At 45.6% G+C, this 25,874-nt stretch overlaps 1 protein-coding gene and 1 long non-coding RNA gene across 6 annotated transcripts in view; one reads left to right on the top strand and one right to left on the bottom strand.

Annotated features, from left to right (window-relative positions):
* LOC133118129 (uncharacterized) overlaps positions 1-25,874 on the top strand; it is a 49,163-nt gene that overhangs the window by 13,957 nt on the left and 9,332 nt on the right. The window lies entirely within an intron of this gene.
* The window catches only part of LOC133118127 (KH domain-containing RNA-binding protein QKI), a 99,047-nt gene continuing 79,076 nt past the window's right edge, over positions 5,904-25,874 (bottom strand). The window contains exons 5-7 of one of the 5 annotated variants that reach the window (XM_061227899.1): positions 15,278-15,365; positions 11,747-12,079; positions 5,904-9,650 (exon numbers count right to left, since the gene is read on the bottom strand). In XM_061227899.1, coding sequence (XP_061083883.1) covers positions 9,568-9,650; positions 11,747-12,079; positions 15,278-15,365 — 504 coding nt within the window. In that variant the 3' untranslated portion in view covers positions 5,904-9,567. Of the gene's footprint in view, positions 10,483-10,795; positions 11,131-11,385; positions 12,080-15,277; positions 15,366-25,874 lie in introns of those variants that run through there. The other 4 variants (XM_061227897.1, XM_061227896.1, XM_061227895.1 and 1 more) reach the window with 4 other exon arrangements.

Here is a 25,874-nt window from a genome sequence, read left to right as displayed (position 1 = left end):
ATGAGCACGCCGTGTACAGGAAAGCGGGACCGGAGCCTTTCTGTCACAGAGGGTGTCGGGGCGGGAGGGGGGGACCCCCCGCATCGCTGCTCTCGCCCCGCGAGGCCTCGCCGAGGCAGGCATGCCGCAGAGATAACAGCAGATAGCGATCCCACAGTCCCCCGATAACAGGCCCCCGAAATGTCAAATAACACAAAGGGCTCTATCGATTCGCTCCCCGCCTCTCTCTTCTCCCCGCGTCCTCCTTTCTAACAGAAAACGGCTCCTGATTGGCCTAATCTCCCCTTCCATCTGCAGCCCATTTTACGCTGTCCTGTTCTCTGTGTGCAGAGATGTGCCTTTTATCGATACGCCTTACGGCCTCAGCGCACCGGCCAAACAGCCCTGGTGCTGCCGCCGGCTCACACTGTGGATAACGGGTCTCCCGACGCCCGCAGCCCCCGTGGAATGTACGTGCGCGCTGATTGCTTGTGGATGTTTTCTTTTTAGCCGTTATCCTGAGATCTGAAATGATTAAAAGAACATTTGTTCTTATCGCCGGCTTACACTTGAATGCAAGCGTGAGCTTATTTCTTGCAAACGGCTTGGTGATGTCACCAAAATGAATGCCATTTCATTCAGGCCTTGTATCGCAGAACTCGTCTCACATTAGCCGAAGATTAAAAAAAGAAACTTTCTTTTCAGTGCTCCGTGCTGCAATTACAGAAGATTATTGCAGATTCGGTATGTTATTTAATGTGTAAGTTCATTCATCTGGGGTTTCTGGGTTGTTTGTTGTTTCTTTTGGAGCTATTCTTGGAACCACATCAGCTACAGTAAATCCAGGATATTCAGTCCTTTTAAGTAAATGAGAACATACAGTACATTGGTATTGGTAATACTTTCTACGAACGGTCTTTCATGAGAGCTATAGTTAAATTAATTCTTCATGAGACGGATACATACTTCAAACGTGCATTTTTAATTGTGATGTATGTCCGTTAGAAATGAGAGGTCATTGGCATACACAAGCGCTAGAGGTGTAACTGAATGTTCGTTGTGTATGGATCATCGCTTATGATTGACAGCCCACCAAGCAGTTGCAACACCCATTGATTAAAATATAAATGGGATCTTAATTATCTCCAAATGACCAATACTAAGTCTTCCTGTAGTAGGCAGTTCAAGAACATTCTTGCTTTTAGGGTGAAAAAACCTCAATAGAATCTCAGTGGAATAAAGCCCTTATTATAAGTACTTATTATGTTTTCTTTGATGGTGAATTTTGGAGTGCATAGAAACCACACGCACACACACACACACACACACACAAAGACAACACATGCTATGGTTCCCCTTCAGTTTCATTACATTTACATAACATTTTACTAAACTGTACCATTTATAGAAATAACAAAAACAGGAATGGAGTCAGAAAGCACTGCAGTGCATTAGAGAGCATTAAAGTTTGTTTGGCCTTTTGTCATTAATGTATCAGTACTGTAATGCAATACGAGGTGTTATTGTCAGTAACACTGAAAATATTAACCGTTCCTTCATTTGGCCAGAACAGTCACCTGGACCGCCACTGTTAATAAAACCAGACTTTGTCCACAGTTAGTACATTTGTATAGTCATATTTATTAAAATAATACTATTGGTTAATAAGAACACTTTACAACAAAAAGACATAAAAGCAAGCAACATAAAAATTCAAATGAAACAAATTTTTTATTTAAAGGAAGTCTTCCAGTAAAATATTCATGACGATAAGGCTCCATGTAGAGTATTCTGGATATGTACCATAAAGCAAATCAAATGCCTTTTAAAAGAACCTTCACACTTGCACTTTAGCAGGATTTTTTGTGTATATCTTTTTCTATTCTTTGTCCATGTTCAAATTTGGAAATAATGCAATTTTACTGTTTTCAATTACATATAAAATAAGATATAAAAATACATTATAAACTTGTAACACTTGCTGTAAATACATACAGGTACATGTTATTTTCTTGTAGGCAATCAGTTGGACTGGATAAATACCAAGTGTGAGTCAAGTGTGGCAACAGAATGACTGTGTTCTTATGAGTGAGATATGTCAGACATACGACAACAGCTTCGCACACAGTGACATCAATAAAAATCAACAAAAAGGATGTTTTGAAAAAGGCTTCTTTCAATAAAACAATATAATAACAAAATGCTAAGTATTGGGTGAGATTGTAAAGAAGTAAAGCTTATTGGATATCAAAATCTCACCTCCAAATTAATCTATTCTACTCTGCCAATACTGTGTAGTCTTTGCATCTGATATTTTTCTCCAAACACTTCAAGGTTTTCCCCTAATAAAACGTACTGTGTATATAATCCTGTAATCTCCTTAACAGTTTCATAATTAATCCAAAGACATTGACATTTGTGTCTATCAGTTCCTGTGGTAATAATAACAACAATAACAATGGCACTGCATAATCATAACCAAAAAAAACGAAAGAAGTACAACCTCTCTCCGATCAGGAAGACGAGTTGATGATGTGGAAACTCTCGGCATACGGTGGAGCAGATGAATTTGTTGCATAGTAAATAAAGAGGGGCAGGACAGAGCTCGGTCCAGGGTGTAAAAGGGGGAACAGACTGTACCTATTCCTAAATATGGGGACACTGGGATCCACACTCGCCATGTTAGGCCCCTTGTTTATGTTCCCTTTCACCACTGACAGTGTCGGTTGTCGGTGAAATATCAGTCCTGTTTATCAAGCGAGTGCATGTCAGCCCAAGGTGTCTCAGGCCTGCAGGACTGCTCAGAGAAGAAGCTCCCTTACCCATAACCCTGCTCCACACCCCAGCACTACTCTACGCTAGGCTGTTGAGGGCCACAACCCTGCTCCACACCCCAGCACTACTCTACGCTAGGCTGTTGAGGGCCACAACCCTGCTCCACACCCCAGCACTACTCTACGCTAGGCTGTTGAGGGCCACAACCCTGCTCCACACCCCAGCACTACTCTACGCTAGGCTGTTGAGGGCCACAACCCTGCTCCACACCCCAGCACTACTCTACGCTAGGCTGTTGAGGGCCACAACCCTGCTCCACACCCCAGCACTACTCTACGCTAGGCTGTTGAGGGCCACAACCCTGCTCCACACCCCAGCACTACTCTACGCTAGGCTGCTCCACACTCTTACAAAACATGCAGAGCATAGTTAATTCACCACAGTGGCTGAGGAAGAAACGTGACTTTGTAATTCCTGCCTGTGACCCTGCAAATCAAGACCAGGTCTCACTGGGGAACCAGACCCTGATAATACAAATGGAGTGTCTGTGGTTCCTAGGGCCTGATAGAATAGATTCAAATTGTGTGTTTGTGGTGCAGGGCCTGATAGAATAGATTAAAATTGTGTGTCAGTGGTGCAGGGCCTGATAATATAGACTCAAATGGCATGTCAGTGGTTCCCAGTGCCTGATAATATAGACTCAAATGGAGTGTCAGTGATTCCCAGTGCCTGATAATATAGACTCAAATGGAGTGTCAGTGGTTCCCAGGGCCTGATAGTATAGACTCAAATGGAGTGCCAGTTGTTCCAAGTGCCTGATAATATAGATTCAAATGGAGTGCCAGTTGTTCCCAGAGCCTGATAATATTGACTCAAATTGAGTGTCAGTGGTTTCTAGGGCCTGATAATATAGACTCAAATTTAGTGTCAGTGGTTTCCACGGTCTGATAATATAGACTGAAATGGAGTGTCAGTGCTGCCCCAGGAATCATACTGAAATAGAGTGTCAATGATGGCCTGGGCCTGAGAATACTGACTCAGTTGGGTGTCAGTGGTGGCCTGGGCCTATAAGGTTGGGTGCCAGCAGCACTGTGTCTTTGACCTGTACAGGAGTGGGGGCCTGGATGAAGAAAAGGCCTCTGACTCTCAAATCTTCCCTTTTACAGGGCTCTGAGTGGCCAACTGGCACTGGCTGTCGAGACAGAAACAACATGGCAGAGTGGGACTCACTCTCATTGCTTTACAGGGAGAGAGCCAGGGGGAGCGCGTTGTCCACCCGGTATGCAGTACGAGCTGACTGATGAGACATTCGCGTTCGATGACCATGAGGAAAATAAGGCACTTTCATTTCCTTTTCATTTTTCAATGCTTAACAGAAGAAGGGAAAAGAAAAGGGAAAAGGCTGTTTTGGTCTTTAATACCTCTCTTTCCACAGAACGAAAACGCTTTGTTTTCATGAAATAAAGGGTTTCTTTGTTCATCTTCTGCTTCACCACACTTGAAAGTATAAAAGACTAAATTTTGGAAAAATATATTTGTCTCTTCACCAGCACCCTTTTGTAGTAAAAGTATTTACTTTTTTTTTTACGTTAGTGTTTTCTTTTTTTTTTTTTCTTCGTTTGTTTTGTTTATACATTTATATACAATTTCAATACATGTGTACAGCAGATAGGCAGGCATGGCTTTTACATCCTTAAAGAAATGTCTTTACAAGGAAGTGGTCTTTAAAAAATAGTTGCCAAGTAATGGGATTCATGATGCATGTACCTTTACTGTCACTCAAGTATCCAACCCCTGCCCAGCCCCGCCCACTACCACTTAACCCCGCCCCTTCATGTCCTGGCTATTCTCCGCCCACCAATGGTACCCACCTCTCCCAAGCCCCGCCTACTCTCATCACTCTCATTGGTTTCAGATAAATGCAGAACCCCAGAAATGTTTTTTTTTTTTTTTTCTCCCTGTCTAGATCGCTGATTTGAATAATATGCATTTTTTAAAATCCTAATTACAAATCACAAAACTCTTTAAAAAAGATAAAGTGGATTATCTTTCGCCACAGGTGGAACAAAAGACTGCAAGGTCCATGCATGAGAACTCATCACTACACAATACATTCAGGACCGATCCGTTTACCATGAGCTGGGCCCTCCCGGCGACGCTGTTGCCGTAGCAGCCGTTTTTTGGGGAGATGGCTGCCAGCTGCTGTCCCTCTGCATTGCTTTTCACATGTTCCTCCTCTTCCTCCTTCTTCCTCACAGCGCAGCGGAGAAGGGGGAGGGGCAGGGGGCAGAGAGGTGTGGTGTGATTGGTGAGGGAGGTGGGGGGGGGGGGGGGGGGGGGTGTGTGGCCATGGCTAGGCTATGAGGGGAGGGGGGGCGAATCAGACCTTATTGCTTTTCAACTTTTCAGTGCAGGTCTAGAATCGGGATTGGGCTAACCGGCGGGGGGGAGCGGGTTCTTTTTTCTGTTTCTCTGTTATTTGTTTTTACCAGTGAACTGATCAGCAGGCAGGCAATGGGCAGGTCGTCATTGGGTGGAGAGTTCAGAGGTCAGAGGGTCATTTGTTAGTTGCCGGTGGCGGCTGGGTGGTTAGGAAACAAACAAAAATAAATAAAAAGAGAGAAACAAAGGGGAGAAAAGAAAAAGATAGAGAGGAGATTAGTTTCAGCGAGGGACAGCTGGATGACAACATGACAAGCTAATCACAGCTAAGAATACTGCCAAGTCTGGTTTACATAATCTATACAATTCAGTCAAATCATGAGGAATTCATGATTTCACACATGGCGGAGAGCTGACTCCCACGTTGAATGTTAAAAAGGAGGAAGTGAAACCAATTAGGAAATAAAATAAAAAGGCTAGGATAATATGGCTAATGGTTAGTAGCAGTCATGTCAATGGAAGGAATCTGGTCAGAAAAATGAGGTCAAATGAAAATAAAAATATTTTTTGAAAACAGCAAGCGTGGTTATGAATCTCTGACTGCTATTAAGCATTAGAGCTCTTTATAGGGGCAAGCAGGAAAGCGACTAGTAATGATGGATGTGAATATTAATGCTTCACGGTTAAAAGAAATGCATTTAGGAGACATGAGAAATTCAACAACACCACCAATAAGGAAAAAAATAACTTACGGGGCCAAACAATCGTTTGTTGTTTTTTACTCAATAAAATTTTATTGCCTTTCAAGATATTTTTTTTGTTCTATTTACAACAACATGAAAATCTTGGCCTCATGGTACAAAGCAACTCTACATGGTATGTCTATAGAGCAGAATGGGACATGAGCTATGAGACTTCAGCCAAACCCCCAGCTTGTGAAACTATCCACAATTTACAGGACACGTCATATAAAATGCACTTGCATATAAACACTGGAAAGTCCTGTCATTTGTATAAAGCCCTAAAGTATATCCAAAAATATAGGAAATTTCTAAATGGTGCTATAATGTTGCTATAATGCATATTTGTCTTTCTAACAAATAGCCCTCTAGAATATCATTGCTATTTCTTTGCAAATACAATAAAATCTGACATTTCATATACATTCCTGCTTTATAGTTTTTTAATATATATATTTATATACTTTTTTTTAAAAAGAAGCCACCGGTAAATACTATTTTCTTTGCAACAACAAAAAAATAAACAGAAGCTTACAGTAGAACATAAAAAAAGTTCTCAAGTGGAAACAAATCTTGAATGTACTCATTCTCTGGTCTTAACTCATGACATTGACTCTGTCCACAGTGGACAGATTAAGACTCTGCAGCTTAAATCATATATTTTGCTTATTCTTTTTTTCTGAGGTTTGTTGTAGTTTTCATTTAAACATACTGCCTTTTATCTGTCTGAGGCAAACCGAGATGACAAAGTTTCTTTTTGTTTGTTCAGTGCAAAATCAGATTTGTGCCATTTCTCTTTTCAAATGAATTGAAACTCGTCAGGTGTGCACGTAAACCCTGGAGTGTGTCTGTCCGCTTTGCCCGATAGCAGGGTCTGTAAACATGCCAAGCAGGGCGGCGCTCATTCCAAAACCCTCAAGCATCAGCCATAGTTTCAAATGCTGTTCCCGCGTACAGTGGTTCTCATTAAAAACACACAAAAACGTTCCCCATGGAAATCACCCAAGTGGTCTGAATTGTCATCCATCTTTGCAGTGGATACAAGCTTGCATGATGTGAAGCTTGTGAATCTTCAGAGCCAGTGAAAAGTGTGTTTCCTTGGCGGTAGCGATTATGAGGCACAGCCACAGCATCGAGCAGGCAAAAAGACATACCCCTCACACTCCACCTCACACCTGCTGCCCCGCCCCGTCACCCCTGACCTCTGCCCTCTCACCCCCCCCGCCAGGGGCAGTTTGTCACACACAGGTTTGACAGTTGTGCAATTTCACATGTTTGTTGTTTTTTTTATTAATCTTGTCAGTTTTATATTTTGTCTGTTATTGGAGCCAAACTTAGTTTTCATTCGTTATGTATTAAGTAATACAAAGCTAAGAATCACTTGGCACAGATTCACTGTCATGTTGGGCACTCATATTAAAACCTTCATTAATGGGTATTTAGAAAGTTTTTTTGTGTTTATGTTTTGGCACGGTCATGTTACTCTGATGTGAATTATGTGAATAAGTCTTTTTGAAAGAGGAATATTTCAGAGGAAGGGTTCCCTGTGTACTCACAGATGCTGTTTTAATGCCGACACACCAGTTCCCTTAGACCCACTTCGTATGCATATTAACACACATAATAATATTTAGGCTTATTGACATGTTACAAATGTTAAATTCAAACCAGTGGCTACGTCAAGCTATCAGTGCAGACTATCATTTTGAAGGAATCATTTAATCAAATGTAAAGTGCAACAAAAATAAATAAAACTCCTTAAACTCAAATACTTATTTCAAGTAGAGAAGAGAATACATTGGTCCACATTATGGTAAGATAACTGCACAAATGAGCAAATCAGGACGTCCAACATGGAACAAACTGTGGCATACACCATACTGTTGCTGTCGGCCATTTTGTGATGAAAGGCTGGAACTGTCTGATAGCTGCATATCAGATGGGGTGTTTGGAAGTTCTTTGACCATGAAATCAGAGGTGTTTTCTGTTACCTGCCAGCAGCCGTAAATATTTAGAGAGAGAGGACTATGGGACTGTGAGCCATGTGTATGCTGATTTTCCCTTTGGCTAGGTCTCATACGGGCCGACGTTGGCTCAGAAGGTAAGTCTGGCAGTCAGAGGGTTGTCAGTTCGATCCCGCTCTGGGTGTGTCGAAGTGTCCCTGAGCAAGACGCCTAACCCCCAATTGCTCCTGACGAGCTTGCCTTGCATGGCAGCCAATCGCCTTTGGTGTGTGAGTGTGTGTATGAATGGGTGAATGAAAAACATCAATTGCATGCACAGCGCTTTGGATAAAGGCGCTATATATATGCAGACAATTTACCATTTAGAGCTCTCACCATCTCCTATAACCTATTCAATTACAATGGTTATTTTCTGTATTTATGACTAAGGCTGTTTTGAATATTATCCTTTTATTTATTATTTAGCGTCAAAATATGTTTTATCGATAAAGTTGCATGGTATTTAACTACTTGAACAGAATGTGAGAAAAAAATCGAACATACACATGGATGTCTAGGAGCACAACCAGAGCTGTGTTTAGCAGCTGCATAACAGCTGGGTCTAAGGGTGAAAGGTGGCTGTGGCATTAGAGACAAAGTGTGTGTGTGTGAGAGAGAGATAGAGAAGAGAGAGAGAGGGAGAAAGAGAGAGAGCAGGAATGTATCAAGTACTGTGGAACACAGGAACAAATCCTCTTTTTTGTTTCCTTTTCAAAGAGACTTTTTTAAGAGAAAAAAAATTCATACAGACAGCCCTAACTAGGGTAATATCGCAAGAGAAAACCTGTTCATTGCGATCAGTGTGGCAAGGTAAGACTAGTTTATTTGTGTTGGTCACAGTGTTGAGCACAGTCGAGGGAATACTAGATCCTTTAGTTGTTGTCTAAATCAGAATATATTTGAAGTGTTTGTTGGCCCGTGTTAGTTTTCCCATCTGCAGGTACCATCATTAAATCAGTCCGCACGGTGAGAAAATCTTTAAAGGTTGTGATGAGGGACTGGAAAAAAAACTGCTGTTGTTAATTAAACAATCAAACTCACTTGATGTAACCTTAGAACTGATATTTTGTCTTTAAACAAGACAGAAATGCAACTGAAAAAAAAATTCTGTCCATCATATCCAGGAGATACGGCAACAGGGCCATGGGAATTTTATGTAAACTTGAGTGCGTATCTCAATACTATACGTTACATTAAGATCATTCGTGTAAACAAATGAATACAAATGGACAGAACAGGACGCTGAAGATTTAGCTAAGTGCGCTGAAAAATTCAAACATTTTTATGCCTAGGAGGAGAGGGGAGATTAAAAAAACAGTAGATTTAGGTGTGGGGTGGGGTCCATTATTTGTCATCAACAGTATGTCTTGTGTCACACAGTCATCAAAATAATGGAGCAGTCCGTTCCATGTAAAATCCAGGATTCCAGGATTTGTGCGCAGATATATATCTAAATGACAGAGACTTAGGTACCGTGTGGTGGTCACCATCTAGCCAACTCTTTTCATGTCCCCCCCCCCCCCCCAAAACTGTGTGAATGAACCGAACCATTTCGATCTTCGTATCCAAGGAAACAAAGGAGCCAGATCTCCACAGAGGGGAGGGGCGCCGCGACGCGACAGAACGAGCTACCGCGCGCGCACGTCAGAGAGGAGCATGGGTAATGGAGGAGAAACACCGTGGCTAAACTAACCTCTGTCAGCGGTCACTATCCTTTGGTAAGGATGAACCCGCAAATCATGCCTTCGAACCTTAGTGGCCACCGCACCTGCTCAAATTGCAACATTACCAAGACAAAGTTAGAGCATTCTACACAAATCTCACAAACAGTCAGTTTGTCAACAACAGCAGGTTTTTTGTGTGTGTGCATACATGTATATATATTTGTATATATATATATATATATATGACCAAACACATCTAACAAATTATGCAGATAAGAAAAAAAAATACAAGTTAAGGCACAATTGAACGTTTTTCTTTTAAAAAACAGTATGTCTAATAATCATATCTAAGATGGCTGCCGTCACCTCTACGGAGCTGCCTTAACCAGGTGGATCCACTGTGGCAGGCCTCCTCTGTACAGTACTACTGACATTAGACACAGGCAAGCACTGGGCTTTACTAGTCACGTAAATCAGTGTGCAGCAGGCAGACGCGGTTCCAGTTATCCCGTTAAATATAATACTGATGGCTCTCTGGGCAGGCTCAGAGATGAGAGCTTTAGGCACATCCGCAGTAGTAAATCTGAGATTTTCTCTTTTTTTTTTTTTTTTGTAAAACAATAAGTAGAAAAAATTGCAATGAATTATGTGATTAGTAAAGCGAGACAATATTATATGGGTTCGCCGGAACGTAGCAGTCAGTGAAACAGTCTGCGCTCGACGGACGCACGCACTGGTTGGGTGGGTGTAAGACCAGGGTCTCTGGGCGAGTGTCGCCAGGGTAAGGCGGTAAGGAGCTGTCTGACTGACTGCTAGGCCCAGCTCATGGGTTTTACTCGAGGCAGATGTGAAAGAAAGCACGTGTTAACACTCAGATCGGATGAGGGTTCAGTAAGACCGTTCTTGAACGCTTTTAGCCTTTCGTGGGGAAAGCCATACCTAAAGAATGAAGGAAGGGAATGTGAATTAGTGCCTTTGGAGAGTCTCTGTCCACGGAGAAGCAACACACACTGTCCCCACCGCGACCCCTCCCCTGACCTCTGACCCCCCCGTCGGTCCTCGGGTGACCCCACTGACCCCTCATCGTCCTCATGTTACCCCCCGTCCCCCGTCCCCCCGTCCCCTCCCCACAGTAAGGTCCCATCCCATCCCGAGGGGACAACCCCTGGAGGATTTGCAGTAAAGTGTGGGGGTTTGGGTGGGGGGGGGTAGGCTCAGCGCCTCCTTCCTCCACCCACCTTTCTTTTTTTTTTTTTTAAACATTGTATACACACACGCAATGAAAAAAAAAAACAACAAAAAAAAAACAACAATGACACAATTCAGTTGAAAAAGGCCGCAGGACAATACAGGGAAGTGGCCTGGGTTTAGCTTGTTTGTTTCTTGGGTTAAGCCGGCTTTTCCTCGGCCGTTCCTACACACAAAGGGGAGGGGGGTGGGGGAACAGGGGTGTGGGGGGGGGGGTGTCTGGTTTTCGGGTTCTTTAATAGGGAGCCCTGGACAAGGGTTCTCCTCGCTGCACTGTGACAGGAAAGTGACAGGCATGGAACCCGAAGTACAAGGACAGGTCTTCAGTCTTTGAGGACGCTGCATAGGTTACAGAAGAGAGAGAAACGTGAAGTCTTCACTCAGCAACGCGGCTCCACGGCTGCCCCCCACACACCCGCACAGCCACCCTGCCTCCGCCCCACACCTCCCCCACCCTCCCCCACCAGGGGGGGAAGAAATGTCCTCAAATCCTCCGTCTGGCTCAACAAACACACACATTGGCTCTAGCGCCGAGCTGGGAGGGAGGGCTCCACTGGAGTTTTTTTTGTTCGTGAAAAACGCTTCAGTCTTTCCAGCGAGATTTTTTTTTTTTTTTTTTTTTTTATCCAAATTTTTTTGAAGGGTTTCAACAAACCAAAAAAGCCATTCGGGGCTGGAGGGGGAGGGGGGGGAGGGGGTGAGGGGGAGGGAGGCCTCAGGGTTTAAACTCTATCAATTTACAGAAACGCTTAACCGCCGATTAATTTTATGCACACAGTTCTGAATTGGCAGCCTCCCCCCCCCCGCTAAGGTGCCGCTTTATTGCTTTATTTCCGGGGGACGGCGCTTTGGGGGAACCATTCCAGATAGGAGCAATTAAGCGGAATGGCCAGGGGGCAGTTTGGGGAGCTCTTGTGGGAGGCGGGGTCCCACTGCAGGGGGTGAGGGCCGCTACACTCACAGGGACAGACGGGCGGCAGGGCGGCATGCTTACCTAACACCCCGCTGGAGTCGATGGGGTACTCCAGGATGGAGGTGGTGGGGGCCAGCGTGTAGGGGTACTCGTAGGGCGCGTAGATCAGGCCCGATTCGGGCCCGGGGGGCACTAGGGTGGCGGTGGGGTGGGGCGTCCCGTTGGGCATGACGGTTTGGATCTGTCGGATCAGAGGCATGATGGTGGGGCCGGCGGGGGTGGGGGTGCGCAGGGCGGCGGGGGGCAGCACCGGGGCGGGGCCTGTTATGATGCGCGGGGCCTGGGCGCTCGCTGCCAGAGAGAAGGCCAGGGCGGCTGCAGGGAGCGGGAGGGGGGGAGAGAGGAGAGGAGAGGGGAGGGGAGAGGGGGAGAGGAGAGAGGAGAGAGGAGAGAGGAGAGAGGAGAGAGGGAGAGGGGGAGAGGGGAGAGGAGAGAGGAGAGGAGAGGGGGAGAGAGGAGAGAGGAGAGAGGAGAGGAGAGAGGGGGAGAGGGGGAGAGGAGAGAGGAGAGAGGAGAGGAGAGGAGAGAGGAGAGAGGAGAGAGGGAGAGGGGGAGAGGAGAGAGGAGAGAGGAGAGAGGAGAGAGGAGAGGAGAGAGGAGAGAGGAGAGAGGAGAGAGGAGAGGAGAGAAGAGAGAGGAGAGAGGGAGAGGGGGAGAGGGGAAACAGAGGCAGGTAGGGTAGGGTAAAGAAGGAAAGAAAAAGAGACAGAAGAACAGTTAGTGTCATGTATGGGTAATATAGCACACAATAGAGCAAATCAGTCAATAGCAGAGATCCCCACTTACCAAAACCTCACAGAGAGACACCAGCAGGCACTGCACTGTGCTAAAATGGACACAGCACACTCAGCTATCCTACACCACAACCCAGCACAACGCAGCTCACCTACAACACAACCCAGCACAACCCACAACACAACCCAGCTCACCTACAACACAACCCAGCTCACCTACAACCCAGCTCACCCACAACACAACCCAGCTCACCTACCACACAACCCAGCTCACCCACAACACAACCCAGCTCACCTACCACACAACCCAGCTCACCCACAACACAACCCAGCTCACCTACCACACAACCCAGCTCACCTACACCACAACCCAGCTCACCTACAACACAACCCAGCACAACCCAGCTCACCTACCACACAACCCAGCTCACCTACACCACAACCCAGCTCACCTACAACACAACCCAGCACAACCCAGCTCACCTACAACACAACCCAGCTCACCTGAGTGGACACTGGGAGCCCTGTTACTACAGCAGCACCACACAGGCCAGTGAAAGCAGTGACGCTGTATCCTATTCTGGCTCGTCTGTGTGTGTACCATTTTCACAAACCCTCTCTGGAGCATTCAAAAAGCTTGTAAAGAAAGTGGTGCCCTGCTAAAGATTTATATAAACAATAATACCATGCACATCATTTTTTGCTTTTACATTGTTACTTACATTATCTTTTTATTGTATTCTGTTTATTATGGCTAGTCATAAAATGTAATTGATTGTGAAGTGTTCTGTAAAATTTAAGTCATAAAAAAAAACAGTTTAAAGAAATAATAGTCCAGGAAAACCCCAATTCAAATAAAATTCCTGGAAAAACCTTATGGCAAATAGATATTCGTAATAAGTAACAGGCTAAAAGCTTTAAAAGGGCATTTGTAATTACATAATATGTGTTAGAATTGTCATGTTTGTATATTTGGATTGTTTATACAATAACAAAGGGTATATTATATTAATATCCCCTTTTCTCATAATTAAAACGACTACTGTTTCAGACATTTAACCTATAATGCTGTATACTTAGAGGAATTATGTAGAGCAGGAAATGGATTCTTAAGGAATGATTGTATTACCTGGTAATGAACTAGGCATACTGTATTGGCAGCATTAATTGCTGTCTCAATTGAATGTATATGTGACATTTAATTACGCTGTAAAAGGTTAATTTAGCTGCTATCGAGGGGAAAGCCTGCTTTTTGAAAGCCGATACAGTTCAGTGAGGCGGGGTTGCGCTGTTCACAGATTGGGGCGCGCTTTGCTGCACATGGGGGCCCCGTTTCAGTGTGCCAGGGGCCCGCTCAGGGTACTGACCCGTGCTGTAAGAAGCATTGTGTTAGCTGGGCTGAGCTGCCCGGGACCTGGCTGCCTCCGGGGCTGTCAGCCGTGCTGCCGCTTTTCAGGGGAGCGGACAGCCGGGATGCCAGGCCCCGGGCTGCGGAGCCTGTGTCAACACGGCTACAGTGAACGCTACACACCGTCGAGTGACAGTAACCAAGAGAGACTGTCACCGGTTCGGAGAGAACGCGCGCAGACAAAGGAAATCTCCAACGTGCGGAGCGGTGATATGTGAAGGAGAACAGCGCCAGGGAGGCAGGCGGCCATTTACAGACGGCTTTCTGGCCATCTCAGGCATGGCGCAACGATCGCAGACACAAAGTCCAGGCCCGGCGTGATTGAGAGCAGCATTATATCCAGACCGAGGCGGTCTAAGAGGGCAGGGCTGCCATCAAAACCCCCCACTAATCCCACCACAGAAACACTGAGCCACGGGGTGCTGGGCTTAGGGAGCCTGTCATTCATTCAACCAGTCGTTTGTTTGTTCGTTCGTTCATTCATTCATTCATTCAGAACCTGGCCAAAGCATGTGAAAAAACTATGACTGTAACAGCTGATATAATAATAAGAATTCCTTGCATTTACACTCGTAAATTAGCACGTTATTAGGTATTTATTAGACTTATTTTTTTATTTTTAGGTTTTCTGCTGCTGTAGCCTATCCACTTAAGTTTGATGTGTTGTGTGTTCAAATATGCTCTTCTGTATACTGCTGTTGTAATGCCTGGTATTTGCGTTACTGTCACCTTCCTGTCAGCTTTGACCAGTCTGGCCCTTCTCCTCTGACCTCTCTCATTAACAACGTGTTTCTGCCTGCAGAACTGCTGCTCACTGGATGTTTTTTGTTCTGCGCACTATTTTCTACAAACTCTGAAGACAGTTGTGCATGAAAGTCCCAGGAGATCAGCAGTTTCTCAGATACTCAATCCACCCAGTCTGCCACCAACAATCATTACACGGTCAAAGTCACATAGTTCTTCCCCATTCTGCCATTTGATCTGAGAAACAGCTGAACCTCTTGACCACGTCTGCATGCTTTTATGCATTTAGTTGCTGCCACATGATTGGCCGATTAAATATTTGCATTAACAAGCTGGTCTACCTAACAAAGCGATCACTGCGTGAATGTAGCACTTTTCTCACCAGCCAGCAACTCAAAGCACTTTACAGTGATGACGGGGAAACTGGTCTCAACCACCACCAAGAAGTTAGCCATTTTGATCCCAAGTTTGTGTCTTTCTGTCACAGCATTGCTGAGGTGTCAGCTCCATTTTGGAGAAATCGGCCTACCCCGTTTCCACCTTGCCAAGCTCCTCCCTCTGCTCCACCCCCTCCTCCCGCCCCCCTCCCAGTCCCGCTCTGACTGACAGGCGCGAGGCGGTTCTTACGCGACTTGATGTTGGCGTCTCGGTACGTGCCGTTGAGAATGGCCAGCTCCATCAGCTGCATCTTCTTCAGGCTGTCCTCTCCTTCTGCCTGCAGGGAAAACACACACAGAGACACACTTACATCACACACACACACACACACACACATGCTTCCTGCCAGAGGCCGGCGTCATCATCATCATCATCATCATCGTCATCATCAGTAATCCAGTGCTCTGCCCAGAGATCCCGGTACTCTTCCGCGGTACTTCAATTTCCTCTTTCCGGAAACATCTACGTGTCTCCATGTCTCGCTCAAGCAGAGAGGAAATTGACAGGCGCCTGTGAAACGCCGTCATTAGCACGAACCGAAGGAGGCAGAGGATTCCGTTAAAAATCAGTTAAGAATCATGTCACAAATGACGCATGAAAATATGAATCGCATACTGTGTATCTAAACATCGCTCGCACAGCTATTCATTTAGCCTTTGTTAAACCCCCCCCGCCTCGGTTCTCCAGTTCCTTTCTATGTAAAACTCATTTTCAATGTGAGACCAAGAGCTGATACATACAGAGCAAGCAGGTATCTCGCCGAAGTTCATGGCACACGACCGAACGTGTAGCCATTCGACTGGAGCGGGAGTACCTCACCTAACAGTCCAAACCCTGTCCCTCACCTGGGCCTGCAACAGACAGCACCAGCCCATGCAGTTCACTGCAGACTTTGACTCTCATCTACTACAGTGTCTATTATGCCGAAGATAAACACACACACACACATACACACGCGCACTAAACTGAAATTTTAACTTTTATGCCTCGAGCAACAATTAGCTTTTTGAAAATGTAACGCGCATAGAGACTTCTTTGACATGCCTTTTTTCGCCAAACGTCAATCTTAAAAACGCTGCCGAGATGAGGTCGGAGCGGGAGCGATGGAGAGCAGAGATAGAGCCGGCTCATCACACACACAGCAAAGCACAGTGGACTCTATTCAAGCCTGCGCGCCCCATTCCAGATTACTGTTGTGACAGTGACGAAATGGCCCACGGCCCTTTGGCAATAATGTATTAATGCTTTTAAAAACTGACACCGGGAGTGATTAATAGTCTATGAGAAATTACTCCGGGAATGAATCACCCTTAACTGTGTTTAATCAATAAATTGCACTTTATCCTGGGGGCCATTATGTTCCGCTCTTCCTCAGTGATGTGGTAGGGAGGCTGGGAGGGGGGGGGTGTCGGAGCATTTATCCAGAGTAACTGATCCTGTAACGGGGGGGAGGACACGTTTGTCTCAGACGTGCTATCATCAGACGTAGAAGTTTCTAGAGCAACAGGGCAGTGAGGGACACGCAGTCACATGACCCTCCCCACCCAGATCATGTGAAGAGATTAGCTGTGGCCCTTTGAGACTGCAGCTAGTATCCACAGACCTCTAACCAGACCTGGGAGAGGCTGCAGTTCCTGGTGTTCACCAGTGGGTGGTGCTGTTGCTGCTCAATGCGCCCCCCCCCTTCCTTCCCCACTGCACTTCCCGCTGCTGTGCGTTTGGTCACAGATGCACACACGTGAGTGCCAATTGAGTAACTTGTCACAAAGGCTGCGCACTTTTCCGCTGTTGCTGTCTGCTGGGGTGGAGGTACACTCGATCGGCGGCTAGTGTGACACGCTATCCTGTGATTCGCTGGGCTCTCGCCCACGGAGCCCAGGGTCAGAGAACGCACTGCACGTCCCGCCCAACGAGCGCTCCCCTCCCCGCGGTGCTCGTATTCTTTAGATCCTCCCCCTCTTTCTCTCTCTTTCACCTTTCTCTACCTCTTTTCTTCCGCCCCCCTCCCTCTGTGTGCACCCCCGTGCAGAAGAGTAAGCCCTGTTTCACCACACATCAGAGGGGCTCACTACAGCGCTTTCAACTGTGTGTGTATGTGTGTGAGAGTGTGTGTGTGCATGTGTGTGTGTGTGCATATGTATGTGTGTGTGTGTCTGTGTGTGAGAGGCGGAAAGATAGTGTGTGTGTGTGTGAGAGAGAGTGTGTGTGTGTGCATGTGTGTGTGAGAGAAAGTGTGTGTGTATGTGTATGTGAGAGAGAGACAGTGTGTGTGCAGGTGTATGTGTGTGTGAAAGAGAGAGTGTGCATGTGTGTGTATGTGTGAGAGCGTGTGTGTGTGTGTCTGTGTATGAGAGAGATTGTGTGTGTGTGTGTGAGAGAGTGTATGTATGTGTGTGTGAGAGATTGTGTGTGTGTCTGTGTATGAGAGAGATTGTGTGTGTGTGTGTGAGAGAGTGTATGTATGTGTGTGTGAGAGAGTGTGTGTGTGTCTGTGTATGAGAGAGATTGTGTGTGTGTGTGTGAGAGAGTGTATGTATGTGTGTGTGAGAGTGTGTGTGTGTGTGTGTGTGTATGAGAGAGATTGTGTGTGTGTGTGTGTGTGAGAGAGTGTATGTATGTGTGTGTGAGAGATTGTGTGTGTGTGTGAGAGAGTGTGTGTGTGTGTGTGAGAGATTGTGTGTGTGTGTGAGAGAGTGTGTGTGTGTGTGTGTGAGAGAGTGTATGTATGTGTGTGTGTGTGAGAGAGTGTGTGTGTGTGTGAGAGAGTGTGTGTGTGTGTGTGTGTGCGTGCATCCTCCGGTGCTTTGAGGGACGGGTGCCGGCCCGGTGCAAACAGCGATAGGGTCGATCCGAATCCTATACCACACGCTCCAGATGATAAACCCTTTTAATCTCACTTTTTTTTATTTCACGTTACTTTCTGTTATCTCCCCGTATGGCTGCTGTGGGCAAAGCCCCTCCTTTAAAGTTCCCGGTGTGATCCCACAGGAGAACACGAGCTCCCTGTTCACCTGCACCGATACGCTAACACACAACCGGCTGATCTGCTGCTACCTTGAGCAGAAATGAAACAAAGTCACAGCAGCATGTCCAGCCAAGTAACACTGTGCTACACAAGCACACAGTCTAATTACATACACTTTTTAACTATTCATACAGATGTCAACAACTGCATGTAAATAATATTAATGAGTATAAACGTGGGACTGTCTCTGGTCCCCTCCTACCCCAGCATGCTTGGGGCCTTGAGGAATGCTTTCTAAGCCAGTGTGCATAAAGAGGAATAATTCAGCCTGGGATCAGAATGACCTTTCAGAGCACAATGGCTGTCGGAGCGTCCTCTCCTACAGGGAACGCCGGCAGGTGCGGGGTCTTTCGGCTCGACGTTCGCCCCGGCACTCCGGAGCGAGGGCGGGGCGGAGCGGCTTTTCCGGACGGGCGAGCGCGGAGAACGAGGGAGCGCGCCTTCCGTTCGAAAGTCGAGAGATTTCCCCCCGTAAATAAATCAGGTGAATAACGGCACGGCGCCTTATCGTCTCACCGCCAGCCCGTCGCCGCTAACCGGAGGGGAACGGAATCGCTCTTTATTTAGGCTGCTGTGAATACCTGAATCCGGTGGTTTGCTGGAGGAAAGTGGAGCGAGTTTGACTGGCTCACGGCGGCGAGAGTAATCTCTGCACGGTAACAGCCCAACAACAGAGAGGGAGGCAGACCATCAGGAGCACATACAGTAATCAGGCCACCAATCAGACGCTTGGCCCTGGACCTATGAGACGTGTGTACAGGCCATTAACTGGCCTTTCCTGCAGCCTCTTTCCAGCAATGCTGCCATCAGCCACGGTATTATGTCTAGTGTTAATTCAACTCCACCAGAGTTTATCTGAGTCCAACACACACTGTAAGATTTAATTCAACACCAATGCTCCCATCAGCGGCAGAATTATCCAGTGTTAATTCCACACTACCAGAGTTCATGTGTGAAACAGGGACCACACACACAACTGTAAGAGTTAATTTAACATTGAACATTTTACTGTGTGAGAGACGGAGTCTCTTGTGCACTCAGAAATAGGTCATGTAAAAGTACAGTGGAGGCACATTTTTATATTTAAGAAACAAATCTGTAAAATGCACAATAATGTTCTATTTGGGTACATTTTACAAGCAACAAAAAAGGTACAAATGAATTATGTATTACTGTTTAGGGGTCCAATTATATGTCCTAGTAGGGTATCACCCCAGTGACTACTGTATGTACCTTGTAAGGCATTTATTTTAACCTTTTTTCCCCAGAGACAAACCTCGGCGATACCTGGGTTACAGGCTTTGTCAGAGAACAAACGGGTGTTTTCCTGAAGGGAACTTATGCAAAACAGGAGTTGCTTAAAACAGCAGACTAAAATCCCTCAAGCTTTAAAGCTGTCTGTATCTTTAAACTGATGGTGTTCTCAGCAGCTGGCTGGATTAAGTTACCACAGCTACGACTGATAAAGCAGCTCTGTGGATATTTTTTAAATGTCGCCTTGCATTGATTTCGTTGCATCCCACATCCCCCCGGAGGTATACCTAATGACACATTTATTTACAATTAATAAAATGGTTAATGGAATTCACGGAATTCAGTAAGCATTGTTTTAAATGGGACCCACCACACAACGTTACTGGCTTTTCACAAGGCCCAATTTATACACTGCAGTGGACAGCTGACAAAACGCTTTCCTTGGGTTTTTTATTGCTGCCCTTATACAGAGCAGACAGGCAGGGAAATGTATTATAGCTGACAGTCGACACGGATGCCAAACGCCTCTTAGAGCAGACAGTGGCGAGCAGCTGTAACTCCAGCTTGGTGCCTCCACACTGGTAAACTCACCGGAGACAATATCGCAGTAATATTGGTTTATGAGTCTAAATGGATTTTAATCCAATATATATGTTAATGTTCTGGTGCACCTCTTTTAATTGGTCGTCTAATTAGATAAACACTTGTTAAATATTCATGTGCAAACAAACACGCCGTTCAGCCAGAGTTCATCCGAGTCGCTATGGAGACATAACGGAGGTGTGTGCGTGGGACACCGTTCGCCTGCGATTGTTTAAGCAGATGAAACAAAAACAATCATCCATATTAATCGGTAATAAGTGCAACAGGACACTGCATATTCCTCTGGTCACATTAAACATACAGTATTGTGCGCGGTCCTGGGCACCATACTACAAGAAAGATATTGAAGCTCAGGAAAAAGTACAAAGAGGGGCAACCAAAGTGATTCCTGGTGTGAAATGTAAAAAGGACACGGAAAGACTACAGATACTTAATCGCTTGTGAACGGTGAAACTAATTTCAGGTTGGGTTCTGTCAGGTGAACAAGGGGGCATGGGTGGGAATGAGCAAGGTGAAGGGCAGTTCTACACAGATATCAGGACTCATTTGTTTGTCATTAGACAGAGCTGTGAGTGTGTATCAGCTTGCCACTGCCACAGGCCATGAAGCAGAGGCCTTGACCATTGGGGTTCCTGTCTAACTTTGCCACTGTTTGCCTGTCATCAGATCACTGATGGATATCTGACTCAGTCTGATGCAATCTCATAGTCTATTAACCAACGGTCTGTATTTCACAGCTGACCTTGTCACTGCCTCCTCAGTGTTGGCATGCTCTACTTAGTCTGACTGTGGTATCGCCCCTTTGGCTGGGCCTACCAATGCCGATGTTGGTCCTACATATACTTGGACCAAGGCCAGGTCAGTCACATTTGTAGGTGAACAAAAAAAAGACTGAGTGGGCTGTTCTGTTGTGCACTTATGTGCTTATGTAAAATACAATTCATCCAATCAATATGAAAGCTTGCACTTCTGGCCCTGCAAGCCATCTCTAATTGGTGGGATTGTGCACTGGGGCGGGGTTAGCCTCAGAGGTTGTTATATGTTTGTTATAAACTGTCCTTTGATGGCACTGGGCAGTTATTTATGTTGTTTTTTTCTTGTGGGACCGGGCTGGGAAAAAAAGCACAGGACTTGCCCTTGGATCAATGCGGGCTGTTTAATTACCAAAGCTTCCCGGACAAATGAGGAAACTCCACTCGCTTTTGTTGTGGTTCATATACGCTGAGGGCAAAGGGCTAAATTTAGCAAGGAGGCTATTTTGGGATCAGTTTGGGCGTGTGAAATTCCTTTCCTGTGTGTGTATGTGTGTGTGCGTGTTTATGTGTGTGTGTGTGTGTGTGTATGCATGTTTATGTGTGTGTGTGTGTATGCATGTTTATGTATGTGTGTGAGTGTGAGTGTGAGTGTGTATGTGTGAGTGTGTGTGTGTGTGTGTGTGTGTGTGTGTGTGTGAGTGTGAGTGTGTGTGTATGTGTGTGAGTGTGTGTGAGTGTGAGTGTGTGTGTGTGTGTGTGCAGGAATGTGGGTGAGAGATCAAGGTCACTGTAGGCCAGTGGAACCCGAGGAAGGCGTTCACCCTGTCGTTGCGGGGAGCTCCCTGCTCTGTTTGTGGTACATCAAGCGCTCACGCTAACAGGCTGAAAAAACAAGCAGGAGGGTCCTGAATGAGCACAACATGCTAATTAGTGTGGTTTCATTTCCACAATGACAACTGGCTGCAGAGGTCATTTCTATTTTTATGTGCGTAAATCATGAAAAGTGCCTGAAAATGTACAAATGCTTGTCGCTGGTATATAATATTGTACCCCTAGCTAGCAATACATAATTAATTCATACCTTTTTTGCTTGGAAGACTCATTTGCACCCAAAGAGAACATGTTCATTAGGGGTGGCCTGTAGTGGTTAAGGTAAATGACTGGGACACACAAGGTTGGTGGTTCTAATCCCGGCCCTTGAGCAAGGCCCTTAACCCTGCATTGCTCCAGGGGAGGATTGTCACCTGCTTAGTCTAATCAACTGAATGTCGCTCTGGATAGGAGCGTCTGCCAAATGCCGATAATGTAATGTACTGTACTTTCAGGGTACATTGGGAAAATTTGATCCTTGAAGAGTATGGGCAAATTATATAGCTTACATCTGGACTCATCAAATCCAGCCATCCAATCCAAATCCAACCCTGGTATTCTTTTCTCCTAGGTAATTAAGTGATCAATTACTGTAGTGCTTCTGATTGGCCAGACTGTCTACACACCTGACTCCCAGGTAGAGGGAGGGCAGAAAACCAGCAGTTCTCTGCCCTCAAGGATCGTGACTTATACTTTTACTATAGCTGGGTGTGTCTTCCTATCCACTTCAAGTTAAGTGTCTCTGTGGCAGGGATAGCACCCGTGATTTCACACTGCAGTCCTCTGGTTGGGAGTCCAGTTCCGGGTGAGAGAGCTTTCAGAAAGTTGGTTTAAAAGCAGTCACTCGTGGGCAGGGAGCATGAAATCTGAGTGGCTGAGAAGAAAAACGCTCATTAATGTTTGCGTTTGAAAGAAAACAGAAAGCACACCAGGCTCCCGTCCCCATGGAAACGGAACAGTGTGAGGATGTGGGCGTGGCCATGACCGCGTGCGGTCATCTGGCTTCGTCCAATGACAGTCAGGCTGAATCTGACCTGAACTGCATGGGTGTTCAGGGTGACGGTACACTGCTGTGGGGATAGGGGATTGCTTTCTAAAAACACACTGTACTTTCACTACACGAGAATACTGCAGTGCTTCTGCCTTCAAACACACTCATTTTCTGAAAGCCAATTGCTTGCAACCCCCCCCCCCCCCCCCCCCCCCCAGCCATAATAAAAACACACACATAAGCACACACAAACACACACATGCATTCACACAAATGTATGCAGGCACATGCACACACACGCACACACAAACACACACATGCATTCACACAAAGCAGACACACAAATATATGCAGACACATGCACACACACGCACACATGCGCAGCGGAGAGAAAAGCAGCTTGATTCGGGTCCAAACGAGCATTAGCAGGGTTAGCTTTCGACGCTGTGTATGGAAGCTCTTGGAGCTCCACACTGCAGCTTCAGCTGCCCGCTGCAGGCCTGAGCGTGGCACTGGAGTACATGCGTGGGAGTGCACACAAATGCACACGCATACACAATTACACACGAACACAAGCACACACACACACACACACACACAGAAACACACTCGTTCACATACACACACAGACTGTGAAGCGCACCGTGGACCCTATTTGCAATTGTCAGTTCATTACAAAACAGATAATTGACTACATGCTTAGATTGTGGACTGCAGTTGATTCATTACGTAACCTTCATTGGTTTCTCATTCTCGTAATATGTGCGGTTACCCTAGAATCTGACTCATTTGCACTCAATTTACACTGAAAATAATCACATTTCATGGATCAAAATGATCCAATATAAAAATATATAATCCTGTCGAGCCATCCACTCATAAGCAGAACTGTGAACATTTCGGTGTGACACACAACAATCATCTGTTTCCCCCTTCCCGAAACTGGAATGAGCTTTTCCAAAACAGTTTTTTTCCAAATCCAAGGGGGAAGCAGATTGTTTGCGAGCCACATTTCTCCACACTGAGTCGCTCAGGGAAGATAAATCGGCGCCATTATTCCATCCGGACATTCCGGCATCCTTATCTTCTTAAAAGCCAGCCCTCAGCTCACATTATATGCAAAAATGGCTGTAGTGTTTTACTTGACAAATCTGTGGGTCATAAAGTTAAAGACGCGCCAGGGAAAACGGCTCACCGACATCTCTTAACATTTTCTAATCTCCTAACAGTTTGTTGTTCTTTACCCTTCATTCTCTGTCTCTCTTTCTCTCTCTCTCTCTCTCTCTCTCTCTCTCTACCCCCTCCCCCTCCCTCTACTGCTCTCCCTCCCTCCCTCTCTCTCTCTAATTTGAACAGATAGGAGAAGATTTGCTCTGGGGAAAGCAATCCCCTTATTGTGCATTTAACATCTCCATTGAAATTCATGAATTTTTGCTGAAAATGAATTTAAAAAACGCTTCTCTCATTGGCATGTAAGCAGTGGACACACATCTCAGAAACACAATAACCGCTACATCACCTGAATCCAATCCGGCTGTTGAGGAAATAGCCTGGCAATGCAATCTTCACAATTGCATATCTTCCATTTTTTATGGCCCGTTTATTTAACTCCCTTTTAACAGACATAATTGTTGCCAAAGTGCATAAATCGAGTGTACCACTGCTCCTCACTACTGCCCAATATCCAAACAAGAAGGACTTGACCACTGGTCATTTCTACAAATGGCCACTTAACATCAAAACAGGCTATAATGAATACAGCTTCATAGGCAGTGTTGTCTTCTGTATAAAGAGAGTGCGCTTATCTGTGTCATAAAACACAACACTGTACAGGTCTACTGAACACACAAGGTACAGAACACTGTGTCAACTTGGGCTGTGCTGAACACTATGCCAACACATTGACAAGCCTGAGGTCTCACTGTTAGTCAGTGGCTCCCACACTGGGATCATTAGACCACTGCAGGTCTGCTAAAGTCCTGTAGGTGGTTAAAAAAAAAACCTGGCAATTCGTTTTTGTCACTTGTAAGGGACATGAGGCTCAGGTCTTACTCTCAAGAACAATACCATGCTGAAACCAATATACAAATATACACTGCATGTTTCTGTCATCCAAGACAATATAGGCAAAAAAATGCAATACTGAAAACCTTTTACAGCTGGGATTCAGGAGGTTAAAAAACATTTTGTGTTTAGTTGCATACTGCATTTCATCAACTACACAGACTTTCATTTTAGTAACGTAATGATTATTGTAATTTATTGCATAATTACCGTATATTGTGCTCATTGTCTGATACAGATTCACAGAATGTGACATTCTGCTTGTGCCTGTGTACCGACATTGCCTGACATTTATTTGCCAGACGCGGTAATTCAAAGCGACGTACAATAATCGGAGGTCACAGGAACAACTGCAGGACACAGGTCAGATAAGGTACAATTCCTATAAAGTACCCGCTATCCATAGCCATGAGCATCAAGCCTAGTTCAGATGGTAAATATAGGCTGTCAGTAAAGTTATGGCACGTCATAAACTAGAAGTGAGACATGATCACCAGAAGTACTGTAGCTACTGCATCGCCGCTTGGAGTGGTCGCTGTGTTATGGTTTTCTAAAGATAACCGTTTTATAACCCAAAAGGGGTCCCCGGGCCCTCAGTCACAGGCCGGTAATTTTAAGGGGGTCTTGAGATTGAAATGTTCAGCAACCCCTGCCATAGATGTGCAGAGGGCTGCCTAAACATTCTGACAACACAGACTGCTGCCTCGACACCCCGTCTGAGAGACAGACACGGCCTCAACACCCTGTCGGGCACAGACACTTAGCACTCAGGACTTCACTGAACTGACAGGCACCCGAGGTAGAGGTGAGCTCTCTCGCAAACGTAAGCTTTCAAGGCAGACCACATTCCCTCTCCCTGCGATCCCAAAGCCTTGCTGCCGGGCTGTGCGCAAGCCTGCCAAGCGCTGTCTCGGGGAGAATCTCGAATCTGATCTCACAATCAAGATGGCTGTGGATCCCGTCGGCCTTTCAAGGTAACTAAGACCGTTATGGACGCAGTTGGAGTGCGCAAGATTTTATTCGGAAATCGGATTAAACCGATTTAAACAAAACAGAAATATCTTTGCAGATGTAATGTAGATACACATGCCCCAGTTAAAGTCGACTGTATTATTCTAGCCGCTGGTTTAGAAACAATTAAGAAGAAACTCATAAAAATTCTTTTCTTGTTTTGGCACTGCTGAGAAATTGATTACACCGACTAAAACCACAACCTTTAAAACC

This window comes from Conger conger, chromosome 18 (assembly GCF_963514075.1).
Source record: "Conger conger chromosome 18, fConCon1.1, whole genome shotgun sequence".
Taxonomy (NCBI): domain Eukaryota; kingdom Metazoa; phylum Chordata; class Actinopteri; order Anguilliformes; family Congridae; genus Conger; species Conger conger.
The sequence above is the reverse complement of the archived record's forward strand: the minus strand, read 5'-3'. Positions and strand labels throughout refer to the sequence as shown.